This window comes from Bos indicus, chromosome 1 (genome assembly GCF_029378745.1).
Source record: "Bos indicus isolate NIAB-ARS_2022 breed Sahiwal x Tharparkar chromosome 1, NIAB-ARS_B.indTharparkar_mat_pri_1.0, whole genome shotgun sequence".
Taxonomy (NCBI): domain Eukaryota; kingdom Metazoa; phylum Chordata; class Mammalia; order Artiodactyla; family Bovidae; genus Bos; species Bos indicus.
This window is the reverse complement of record NC_091760.1, coordinates 5,901,414-5,914,224: the sequence shown is the minus strand read 5'-3', so window position 1 is coordinate 5,914,224 and position 12,811 is coordinate 5,901,414. Positions and strand designations below refer to the sequence as shown.

General features: G+C 39.7%; 1 protein-coding gene across 1 annotated transcript; it reads left to right on the top strand.

Annotated features, from left to right (window-relative positions):
* Positions 1-7,785: 7,785 nt before the first annotated feature.
* On the top strand, positions 7,786-8,013 carry LOC109563759 (keratin-associated protein 6-1). The gene has a single exon (XM_019967126.2). It carries the CDS (start codon positions 7,786-7,788, stop codon positions 8,011-8,013), a length of 228 nt encoding a protein of 75 aa, XP_019822685.2.
* The last annotated feature ends 4,798 nt before the right edge of the window (positions 8,014-12,811 follow it).

Genomic DNA, 12,811 nt, shown 5'->3' with positions numbered 1-12,811 from the left:
TGGGTTGTGAAGAGGCAGACACGACTGAGTGACTGAACTGAGACTACGTCACAATCAGTTTTTCTAGGATTGTATCAATTATAATAATCATATATTTATTAAACCAGTATTTCCAAGACTAAATTTAAGATAATTCAGTTCAGTTCAGTTCAGTCACTCAGTCGTGTCCAGCTCTTCGCGACCCCATAAATCGCAGCGCGCCAGGCCTCCCTGTCCATCACCAACTGCCGGAGTTCACTCAGACTCATGTCCATCAAGTCAGTGATGCCATCCAGCCATCTCATCCTCTGTCGTCCCCTTCTCCTCCTGCCCCCAATCCCTCCCAGCATCAGAGTCTTTTCCAATGAGTCAACTCTTCGCATGAGGTGGCCAAAGTACTGGACTTTCAGCTTCAGCATCATTCCCTCCAAAGAAATTCCAGGGCTGATCTCCTTCAGAATGGACTGGTTGGATCTCCTTGCAGTCCAAGGGACTCTCAAGAGTCTTCTCCAACACCACAGTTCAAAAGCATCAATTCTTCAGCACTCAGCCTTCTTCACAGTCCAACTCTCACATCCATACATGACCACTGGAAAAACCATAGCCTTGACTAGATGGACCTTTGTTGGCAAAGTAATGTCTCTGCTTTTCAATATGCTATCTAGGTCGGACATAACTTTCCTTCCAAGGAGTAAGCATCTTTTAATTTCATGGCTGCAGTCACCATCTGCAGTGATTTTGGAGCCCAAAAAAGTAAAGTCTGACACTGTTTCCACTGTTTCCCCATCTATTTCCCATGAAGTGATGGGACCCGATGCCATGATCTTCGTTTTCTGAATGTTGAACTTTAAGCCAACTTTTTCACCCTCCACTGTCACTTTCATCAAGAGGCTTTTGAGTTCCTCTTCACTTTCTGCCATAAGGGTGGTGTCATCTGCATATCTGAGGTTATTGATATTTCTCCTGGCAATCTTGATTCCAGCTTGTGTTTCTTCCAGTCCAGCGTTTCTCATGATGTACTCTGCATATAAGATAAACAAGCAGGGTGATAATACACAGCCTTGACATACTCCATTTCCTATTTGGAACCAGTCTGTTGTTCCATGTCCAGTTCTAACTGTTGCTTCCTGACCTGCATACAAATTTCTCAAGAGGCAGATCAGGTGGTCTGGTATTCCCATCTCTTGAAGAATTTTCCACAGTTTATTGTGATCCACACAGTCAAAGGCTTTGGAATAGTCAATAAAGCAGAAATAGATGGTTTTCTGGAACTCTCTTGCTTTTTCGATGATCCAGCGGATGTTGGCAATTTGATCTCTGGTTCCTCTGCCTTTTCTAAAACCAGCTTGAACATCAGGAAGTTCACGGTTCACATATTGCTGAAGCCTAGCTTGGAGAATTTTAGGCATTACTTTACTAGCATGTGAGATGAGTGCAACTGTGCTGTAGTTTGAGCATTCTTTGGCATTGCCTTTCTTTGGGATTGGAATGAAAACTGACCTTTTCCAGTCCTGTGGCCACTGCTGTTTTCCAAATTTGCTGGCATATTGAGTGCAGCACTTTCACAGCATCATCTTTCAGGATTTGAAATAGCTCTACTGGAATTCCATCACCTCCACTAGCTTTGTTCGTAGTGATGCTTTCTAAGACCCACTTGACTTCACATTCCAGGATGTCTGACTCTAGATGAGTGATCAAACCATCGTGACTATCTGGCTTGTGAAGATCTTTTTTGTACAGTTCTTCTGTGTATTCTTGCCACCTCTTCTTAATATCTTCTGCTTCTATTAGGTCTATACCATTTCTGTCCTTTATCGAGCCCATCTTTGCATGAAACGTCCCCTTGGTATCTCTAATTTTCTTGAAGAGATCTCTAGCCTTTCCTATTCTGTTGTTTTCCTCTATTTCTTTGCATTGATAGCTGAGGAATGCTTTTTTATCTCTTCTTGCTATTCTTTGGAACTCTGAATTCACATGCTTATATCTTCCCTTTTCTCCTTTGCTTTTCACTTCTCTTCTTTTTACAGCTATTTGTAAGGCCTCCTCAGACAGCCATTTTGCTTTTTTGCATTTCTTTTCCATGGGGATGGTACTGATCCCTGTCTCCTCTACAATGTCATGAACCTCATTCCATAGTTCATCAGGCACTCTATCTATCAGATCTAGGCCCTTAAATCTATTTCATTTCCACTGTATAATCATAAGGGATTTGATTTAGGTCATACCTGAATGGTCTAGTGGTTTTCCCTACTTTCTTCAATTTAAGTCTGAATTTGGCAATAAGGAGTTCATGATCTGAGCCACAGTCAGCTCCTGGTCTTGTTTTTGTTGACTGTATAGAATTTCTCCATCATTGGCTGCAAAGAATATAATCAATCTGATTTTGGTGTTGACCATCTGGTGATGTCCATGTGTAGAGTCTTCTCTTGTGTTGTTGGAAGAGGGTGTTTGCTATGACCAGTGCATTTTCTTGGCAAAACTCTATTAGTCTTTGTCCTGTTTCATTCCATATTCCAAGGCCAAATTTGCCTGTTACTCCAGGTGTTTCTTGACTTCCTAATTTTGCATTCCAGTCCCCTGTAATGAAAAGGACATCTTTTTTGGGTGTTGGTTCTAAAAGGTCGTGTAGGTCTTCATAGAATTGTTCAACTTCAGCTTCTTCAGCGTTACTGGTTGGGGCATAGACTTGGATTACTGTGATATTGAATGGTTTGCCTTGGAAACGAGCAGAGATCATTCTGTCGTTTCTGAGATTGCATCCAAGTACTGCATTTTGGACTCTTTTGTTGACCATGATGGCTGCTCCATATCTTCTGAAGGATTCCTGCCTGCAGTAGTAGATATAATGGTCATCTGAGTTAAATTCACCCATTCCAGTCCATTTCAGTTCGCTAATTCCTAGAATGTCAACATTCACTCTTGCTATCTCTTGACCACTTCCAATTTGCCTTGATTCATGGACCTGTCATTCCAGGTTCCTATGCAATATTGCGCTTTACAGCATCGGACCTTGCTTCTATCATCAGTCACATCCACAGCTATGTATTGTTTTTGCTTTGGCTCCATCCCTTCATTCTTTCTGGAGTTATTTCTCCACCCATCTCCAGTAGCATATTGGACCCCTATTGGCCTGGGGAGTTCCTCTTTCAGTATCCTATCATTTTGCCTTTTCATACTGTTCATGGGGTTCTCAAGGCAAGAATACTGAAGTGGTTTGCCATTCCCTTCTCCAGTGGACCACATTCTGTCAGACCTCTCCACCATGACCCGGCCGTCTTGGGTTGCCCCACGGGCATGACTTAGTTTCATTGAGTTTGACAAGGCTGTGGTCCTAGTGTGATTAGATTGACTAGTTTTCTGTGAGTATGGTTTCAGTGTGTCTGCCCTCTGATGCCCTCTTGCAACACCTACCATCTTACTTGGGTTTCTCTTACTTTGGGCATGGGGTATCTCTTCATGGCTGCTCCAGCAAAGCGCAGCTGCTGCTCCTTACATTGGACGAGGGACATCTCTTCACAGCTACCCTTCCTGACCTTCAACGTGGGATAGCTCCTCTAGGCCCTTCTGCACCCATGCAGCCACTGCTCCTTGAACATGGGGCTGGTCCTCCAGGCCGCTGCCCCTGGCCTCAGGCATAGGGTAGTTCCTCCCGGCAGGCCACCGCCCCTGACCTCATTCACGGGGTATCTCCTCTCAGCCACTGCCCCTAACCTCGGACGTGGGGTAGCTCCTCTCGGCCGTTCCTGCACCATCGCGGCCTGGCACTCTCGGCCACTGCCCCTTACCTCGGATGTGGGGTAACTCCTCTCAGCCATGCTTAGTGCACTGGTCACAGCCTTACACATGCCAAAAATTAAGCTTATAGTTCAATCAAGTATTGAGTGTGTATAATGTAGAATGACCTCAGCTAATAAACAACCCTCAAAAGAGATCATGCCCGCTTCCAGGCACCAATGATTGATCAGAGTGGGGGTATAATAACATGCTTTATTCAACCCCAGTAACTGTTGGGACACCCCCTCTCCACAGTCCCACAGATAGTTTCCTGAGGTTTCCACTGAGTGCCATGTCAACTCAACTTTCCCCTCTAACGAAATCTGCTTTTTTCTCTTTCTTTTCACAATATTCACTCAAGAATAGATTGCTCCAATAAAGCTATTACAGAAAAATAATCTACTTAAGGTCATGTAGTGCATTCAGTTATCATGCTGTCTAGTATTTTCCATAATCTTAAATTTTTTGTAGATTATGGGAATTTTTTTCTTTTATTCTTCAGTTTAACTTTAAAGTTTCCTCATGATGAGAACAAGATTATGAATTCTGTCAAAATAATGAATAGGTTTGCTTTTTATTAAATCTATTTTTAGGCACTTGTTGATTTGCTTCATTGCTTACAGTAACTTTGCAACTTGATCAGTTGTAAATATTAGATTCTTCTGCTCAAAAGTTACTTTTATTTTTTTTTTTTTACAATTAAGAAGTATTTTGGTAGAGATGTTTTGTGACTGTATAAACATTCCATTCATATGCCAAAGTTTACCACATATTATCATTTATTTTCCTTTCTTGTCTAATTATTTATTATGATGGATTGTAAACGTTGATTTTTCTGATTTTCATTGTATTTTTTCAAATGCATTAACTAGCATTTACTGAAAGCAAGTTTTTCTTTCTACTCTATTGTTCATTTACATGGGTCTAAATTCATGGATTTCTATTATAAATAATCCATTATTATTATAATAGGGATAGCAATTCCCAGACTGTCTCATCAATTAAAAAGTACATATAATTACATTGCATTAAGATTTAGGTTGTGCCTATAATATTGTGCAAATGATGCAACTTCTTTGAACCTGGCATTCTTGCATAAAAATTACAAACTATTCTAGGATTTTTGTGAGCACTAAGTGTGTTAAAACATGTAAAGCACTTAGATCATGCTTGGAATTTAATAAATGCTTTGTATGTGCTATCATTTACTATTGAATGCACTGTTTATTTTCTCTCTTTTTTCCCTGTGTCTTTGATTATCTAAGAATATTCTGTTTATCTCACCTGCTGTTATTTATAGAATTCTACATCAAAACTTTGAATAACTGCCGAGGACCAGCCCGGCTGATCCAGGGTATTCGAAGGGGAGATGGCGTCGGCGACTATTTATTTATTTATCAAAGATATAAAGAGTAATAGAATGAGGATAGCTCAGTAGGAAAATTCAGTGGAGAAAAGAAGCTGAGTAGCTTGGTTTACGCGGGAGACCAATAAAACTTCAAGACAAGAAGTTTGCACCACTTACGCAGGTCGCAGGCGCCCTCTCGAATAGCAGAAGGTGCCTCACCCTAGACACCTTCTCGAGTGGGTCTTATTAGCCCAGGCATAATTAGTAAGCGTGGTGGGTTCCGCACTCCAGATGGAGACTCAGCTGGAAGTTAAAGGGAAGAATGACATGGGGAGACCAAGCGTTGGTGAGCAAGGCCCATAGCTTTATTTTTAACAGGGGCTTATATACCCTAAGTTACACATAGAAGATAATAGGGGATGCAATGTCAGCAGTCTTTGATTCTTATCAAAAACCAGGGTTTCTTTCCTGCAAATGTATCGTATACAAATGGTTTAGGTGATTTACATCATCTTCTGGCCAGAAGGCCTACTAACATTTTATGACTCTTGACAAGGACTTATCAACAAAGACTTATTTTCTCTAAGAGTAATTATTTTAAGGTTTGGCGCCATCTTCCAAAGATAAAATTGCATTCCTATAGAGCGGATGTGTAATGGGTTTACAACAAAGGAAAGAATTTATTACCTTAAGGGTCTAAAGTTACTAACACCAAGGCCACTACTTATTTTTACTACATACCCACTATTAATTAATACATATTCAAGGATACAATTCAGGGGATGTGAAAACTTGGCAACAAACATTGACTCATCAATGAAATCCTATACTAGTTTATTCTGACAGTTTCTAACTCTCTGAGAGGCTCTAAGCTATTTGAATATCTTAAGCTTCCCATGCCTCTCGAGGCTGGGAGACTGTAAACAATCGTATGCATAGCTGCAGGAGTCCAGGTAAACTTGTCAGGCGAGTTAGAGAGCCATCAGAGGGGTTTGGATTTAAACACTCCTAATTGCCCAGGAACTTTATGAATTGGAGCTGTAAGTTAACTCTTTGACAGAGAGAGCGAGATGGTGGTAGGGGACAGCCCCCAGTAAAGTCAGAGGTGAGAGCACAAAGCAATAAAGTAGGCAGACTCTGGTTTTTTGGGGGGAAAATGCTCGAGAATATCCGGGCGGACTCCTGAGGCTCGATCCCACCTTTGCATATGCCGAGCCTCCTTCCTCATGACCTTTGTCACGAGCGGAATGCCTCACCGGCTCCCGGCAAATAACTTTTTAATTATTGTGTTAAAGTAATACTAACTAAAGTTGTTAGTTATTTACCATAGAGCAATCACTGTGCAAAGTACCTTATGTGCATTATCTCACATTATTCTCAGAACAACTGTAAGATGTGGTAAAACTCTCCATTTTACAGCATTCAAAAAGGAAAGATATAAAGTAACTTACTCAAGTGGTAGGTCTCATAACTAAACTTTTTTCCTCTTTGTATATAAATATAAAATATTATTTTCTGGCCTAGATGTTTTCCCCAGAAAAGGCAAAGGAGCACTCATCATTTCCTTTTATTTTTGAGGGTAAATCCAGGGTATAAACTTGAAACCATAGGAAAAAAATTGTAATTTAAACACATAATTTTTTTTAATTTTATTTTATTTTTAAACTTTACAATATTGTATTAGTTTTGCCAAACATCAAAATGAATCCACCACAGGTATACCCGTGCTTCCCATCCTGAACCCTCCTCCTTCCTCCCTCCCCATACCCTCCCTCTGGGTCGTCCCAGTGCACCAGCCCCAAGTATCTAGTATCGTGCATCAAACCTGGACTGGTGATTCGTTTCATACATGATATTATACATGTTTCAATGCCATTCTCCCAAATCTCTTCACCCTCTCCCTCTCCCACAGAGTCCATAAGGCTGATCTATACATCAGTGTCTCTTTTGCTGTCTCGTACACAATCTTTAGAAAGATTGTTACCATCTTTCTAAATTCCATATATATGTAAACACATAATTTTTAAAATGTACAAAATATTGATATAAAAGAGAAAGAAAAGTCCAGTCTTTTTCAGGCTTAGTGTTCCAGAATTTCAAACTATTTTCTGGTAGTCTACAGTCTCATGAAGTTCAGTGATAACATTTGACTTTTAGCAGTAAGCAATCTCTCACATGAAAATGAGATAAATCCTTAAAGAAAAATAATGGATTGGGAGAGGAATTAATATTAATAGAAGAAGAAGTTCAAGATCAAGGTGCAATACTATGATCTGTTGAATATCAATAAAAAAGAAGACAGAATTATTGTTTTTCTGTAGCAGGTCAGAGTTTGTCAATAAAAATGGTATTTACTGCCATAAAGATTAGTTACAAAGGGCAATTTAAAGAAATCATGAGTAAGGATTTGAGGATGAGATAATTGAGTCTGTTAATGACCTACTAACTGGCTCAGATGTGGTGAAACAAAGCATATCTCCTCAATGCTTGTGAAGTCATCCCTAAAACCTATAGTCAACAGATTACTCATACTGGTCCTGAAAAATTAGCCAATAGCATGAATGTTTCTGGTGGATCACACACACAATGAGGGCATATAAAAAGCCCTCTGCAGGGAGAAATATCCACACTCAAACGACACCTATACTCTCCTCCACCCAAGAACAATCTCAACAACCAACACCATGTGTGGCTACTACGGAAACTACTATGGCGGCCTTGGCTGTGGAAGCTATGGATATGGAGGCCTGGGCTGTGGCTATGGCTCCTGCTATGTCTCTGGCTTCCGCAGGCTGGGCTGTGGCTATGGCTGTGGCTACGGCTGTGGCTATGGCTATGGCTCCCGCTCTCTCTGTGGCTGTGGCTATGGATGTGGCTCTGGTTATGGCTCTGGCTTTGGCTACTACTATTGAGGATGCCATGGAAGACTCTCACTCTCCAATTCACCAGTTCTGGACCCCAAAAGTTCTCTGCCTCACTCTCAGATGGTGCTCATTGTACACAGGGACTTCTGATATGATTTGCTAAAGGCCTGAATGCCACTTGATATCTGGAAGAATATGAAATTCACCTTATGAACTCATTTTCCTCTTCACATTGAGATGATTTTGGTATAGATTCATTTTCATAATTTGATCCTAAATTTGTTTCTATTTTCCTACTAAATTTTGAACTAATAAATGGGGAAAAGAAAACTTTTTTCATTTTTGTCTATTTATTATGAACAATCTGCCTTTTATTTTTGGTTGTTATCAGGGTAAAAATTATTTTTCTTTGGGGAATATTTTCCTCAATATTTATTTATTTTTGTTGTACTAATTTATAGATTTGTAACTTCAGAAAAGTCTGTGATGCTAACAATGAGAAAACAGAGAAATTAAGGAAATAATTCCATTCACCATTGTGATGAAAAGAATAAAATACTTAGGAATAAATTCACCTAAAGAAACAAAAGACTTATAAATAGAAAACTATAAAATACTGATGAAAGAAATCAAAGATCACACAAATAGATGGAGAAATATACTATTATGGATTGGAAGAATCAATATAGTGAAAATGAGTATACTACCCAAAGCAATCTGTAGATTCAATGCAGTCCCTATCAAGCTACAAATGGCATTTTTCACAGAAGTGTAACAAATAATTTCACAATTTATATGGAAATATGAAAGACCTAGAATAACCAAAACAATCTTGAGAAAGAAGAATGGAACTGGAGAAATCAACCTGCCTGACTTCAGACTATATTACAAAGCTACAGTCATCAAGACAGTATGGTACAGACATGAAGACAGAAATATAGATCAATGGAACAAAATAGAAAGCCCAGAGATAAATCAACACACCTATAGACACCTTATCTTTGACAAAGGAGGCAAGAATATGCAATGCAGAAAACACAATCTCTTTAACAAGTGGTGCTGGGAAAACTGGTCAACCACCTGTAAGAGAATGAAACTAGAACACTTTCTAACACCATACACAAAAATAAACTCAAAATGGATTAAAGATCTAAATGTAAGACAAGAAACTATAACACTCCTAGAGGAAAACATAGGCAAAGCACTCTCTGACATAAATGACAGCAGGATCCTCTATGACCCACCTTCCAGAGTAGTGGAAATAAAAACAAAAATAACCAAATGGGACCTAATTAAACTTAAAAGCTTTTGCACAACGAAGGAAACTATAAGCAAGGTGAACAGACAGCCTTTGGAATGGGAGAAAATAATAGCAAACAAAGCAACTGACAAAGAATTAATCTCAAAAATATACAAGCAACTCCTGCAGCTCAATTCCAGAAAAATAAATGACCCAATCAAAAAATAAGCCAAAGAACTAAATAGACATTTCTCCAAAGAAGACATACAGATAGTGGAAAAAAAACACACAAAAAGATGTTCAACATCACTCATTATCAGAGAAATCCAAATCAAAACCACAATGAGGTACCATCTCACACTGGTCAGAATGGCTGCTATCAAAAAGTCTACAAACAATAAATGCTGGAGAGGGTGTGGAGAAAAGGGAACCCTCTTACACTGTTGGTAGGAATGCAAACTAGTACAGCAACTATGGAGAACAGTGTGGAGACTCCTTAAAAAACTGGAAATAGAACTGCCTTACAACCCAGCAATCCCACTGCTGAATACACACATACCCAGGAAGCCAGAATTGAAAGAGATACATGTACCCCAGTGTTCATTGCAGCACTGTTTACAATAGCTAGGACATGGTAGCAACCTAGATGTCCACCAGCAGACGAATGGATAAGAAAGCTGTAGTACATATACACAATGGAATAGTATTCATCTATTAAAAAGAATGCATTTGAATCAGTTCTAATGAGGTGGATGAAACTGGAGCCTATTATACAGAGTGAAGTAAGTCAGGAAGAAAAGCACCAATACATTATATTAATGCATAAATATGTAATTTAGAAAGATGGTAACAATGACCATATATGTGAGGCAGCAAAAGAGATACAGATATAAAGAACACTTTTGGACTCTGTGGGAGAAGGCAAGGATAGCATTGAAACATGCGTATAACCATATGTGAAATAGATCACTAGTCCAAACTCAAATACTGAGCTCATGAAACAGGGTGCTCAAAGCCGGTGCACTGGGACCACCTGAGGGATAGGATAGGGAGGGAGGTGGGAGGGGGGGTTCAGGATAGGGACACATGTACACCCATGGCTGATTCATGTCAATGTATGGCAAAAACCACTGCAATATTGTAAAGTAATTAACCTCCAATTAAAATTAATTAATTAATTTTTAATATATATATAAAAGAAAAGTCTGTGAAGACCTAGAGGAGTGAGATGGGGAGGGGGCTTTGGATGGAAGCTCAAGACGATAGAGATATATGTATACTTATGGCTGATTCACCCTGCTGTACAGCAGAAACCAACATAACATTGTAAAACAATTATCCTCCAATTAAAAATAACTTGAAATGAATGTGAATTTTGTAAATCTCAGTTTCTTGTCTGGTAAGAGAAGGACTTTTTTTTCCTTATTATGAATTTAGCTCTTCATATTTTTTTGCTTTATAGATGGATATAGTCTTTCAATTGGTACTTCAGGCTGCCTCCAGTCTCAAGAGAAATCTGGCATGTTGGGCTGAAGTTGACATTCCCCTATATGACCAGAGAGCTGAGAGTGCTCAAGAATTTTCATTTATAAGGCTTAGATAGCATATATGGGGGCTTCCTTGGTAGCTCAGCTGGTAAAGAATCCATCTGCAATGCAGGAGACACAGGTTCAATTCCTGGGTCAGGAAGATCCCCTGGAGAAGGATTAGGCTACCCATTCCAGTATTCTTGGGCTTTCCTGGTGGCTCAGACAGAAGAATCCACCTGCAATGCGGGAGACCTGGTTTCTATCACTAGGTTGGGAAGACGGCATGACAACCCACTCCAGTACTTTTGCCTGGAGAATTCCCATGGACAGCAGAACCAGGCGGGCTACAGTCCATGGGGTCACAAAGAGTCAGACAGGACTGAGTGACTAAGCACAGCACAGCACAGCATATATAAGATGATGTATTTCAGGTGCTTGCCAACCCACAATGCAAGAAATCCTATACTAATTCTCTCCAGTGGAACCCAAATGGAGTCCCAGTCATCACTTAGCTGCTCAAATCAAAGATTTTATCGACCATTTAGATGAGGAAAGGAAAATTGTACTTAGGAATGGAAAGGAAGGTAACATGGTTCAGGTTACCCAATTGCCCTATTCAAACGATTTAGAATCTGCCACAGATATGGGTTCAGGCCAATATTTCAACAAGTTTATTGACACTAATTTTTATGAGTTCATCACATATAGAAAATATTGCAACCTTGTTGTTGTTCACTCATTCAGTCTTGTCCAACTCTTTGCAACTCTATGGACTGCAGCACACAGGCCTCTCTGTCCCTCACCATCTCCCAAAATTTGCCCATGTTCATGTCCATTGCATCAGTGATACCATCCAGCCATCTCATCCTTTGAGCCCTCTTCTCTTTCTGCCCTCAATCTTTCCCAGAGACAGGGACTTTTCCAACGAGTCAGTTGTTTGCATCAGATGACTAAAATACTGGCGTTTCAGCTTCAGTATCAGTCCTTCCAATGGTATTCAGGGTTGATTTCCCTTAAGATTGATTGGCTTGATCTCCTTGCTGTCCAAGGGACTCTCAAGAGTTTTCTCCAGCACCATAGTTTGAAGGCATCATAGCTGAAAGTACATAATCCTACTGTCAGGCTTCATGTTTCTTTGTCTTTATATATATAACAAGTCCAATCACAAATTTGGAACAGAAATTGTATAAATCTTTGGGACTAATCTATTGCTAAAAGAAAACAACCACAACATAAATAACAAAATTCAGAGAATGTCAACATAATATTCAAATATCCAGGATACTATACAAAATCATATTAACATACAAAGTACTGGCCATTGTGATTAGTTCTCAAAGGAAACAACCACTGAGAGATGCTGTGGTGTATAGACTAAAACAGTCCCCAATTTTTATCACCTACTGGCATTCACATCCTTGCATTTTCCTCTGCCCTTGAATATAACAAACTCATGATGTGCTTCTAACCAATAGAGCACAGAAAAAAGAATAGAAGTTCTCCCATGATTAGGTCATGTAGATCATGGTTGTTGTTGTTCAGTGGCTAAGTCATGTCCAATTCTTTGTGACCCTATGGACTGAAGCCAGCCAGGCTTCCTTGTCTTTCACTATCTCCCAGAGCTTTCTCAAACTCATGTCCATTGAGTTGGTGATGCCATCCAACCATCTCATCCTCTATTACCCTCTTCTCATCCTGCCCTCAGTTTTTCCCAGCATCAGGGTTTTTTCCAATAAATCAGCTCTTTGTATCAGGTGGCCAAACTATTGGCACTTCAGCTTCAGTATAAGAGTCTTCTCTAACATCACAGTTTGAAAGCATTAATTCTTGGGCACTCAGCCTTCTTTATGGTAAAACTTGCACATTCGTACATGACTACTGGAAAAACCACAGGTTTGACTAAGGACATTTGTTGGCAAAGTGATGTCTCTGCTTTTTAATACACTCTGCATTTGTCACACTTTTCTTCCAAGGAGCAAGCATCTTTCATGACTGCAGTCACTGTCTCCAGTGATTTTGGAGGACAAGAAAATAAAATCTGTGACTGTTTCCAATTTTTTACCATCTACTAGCCATA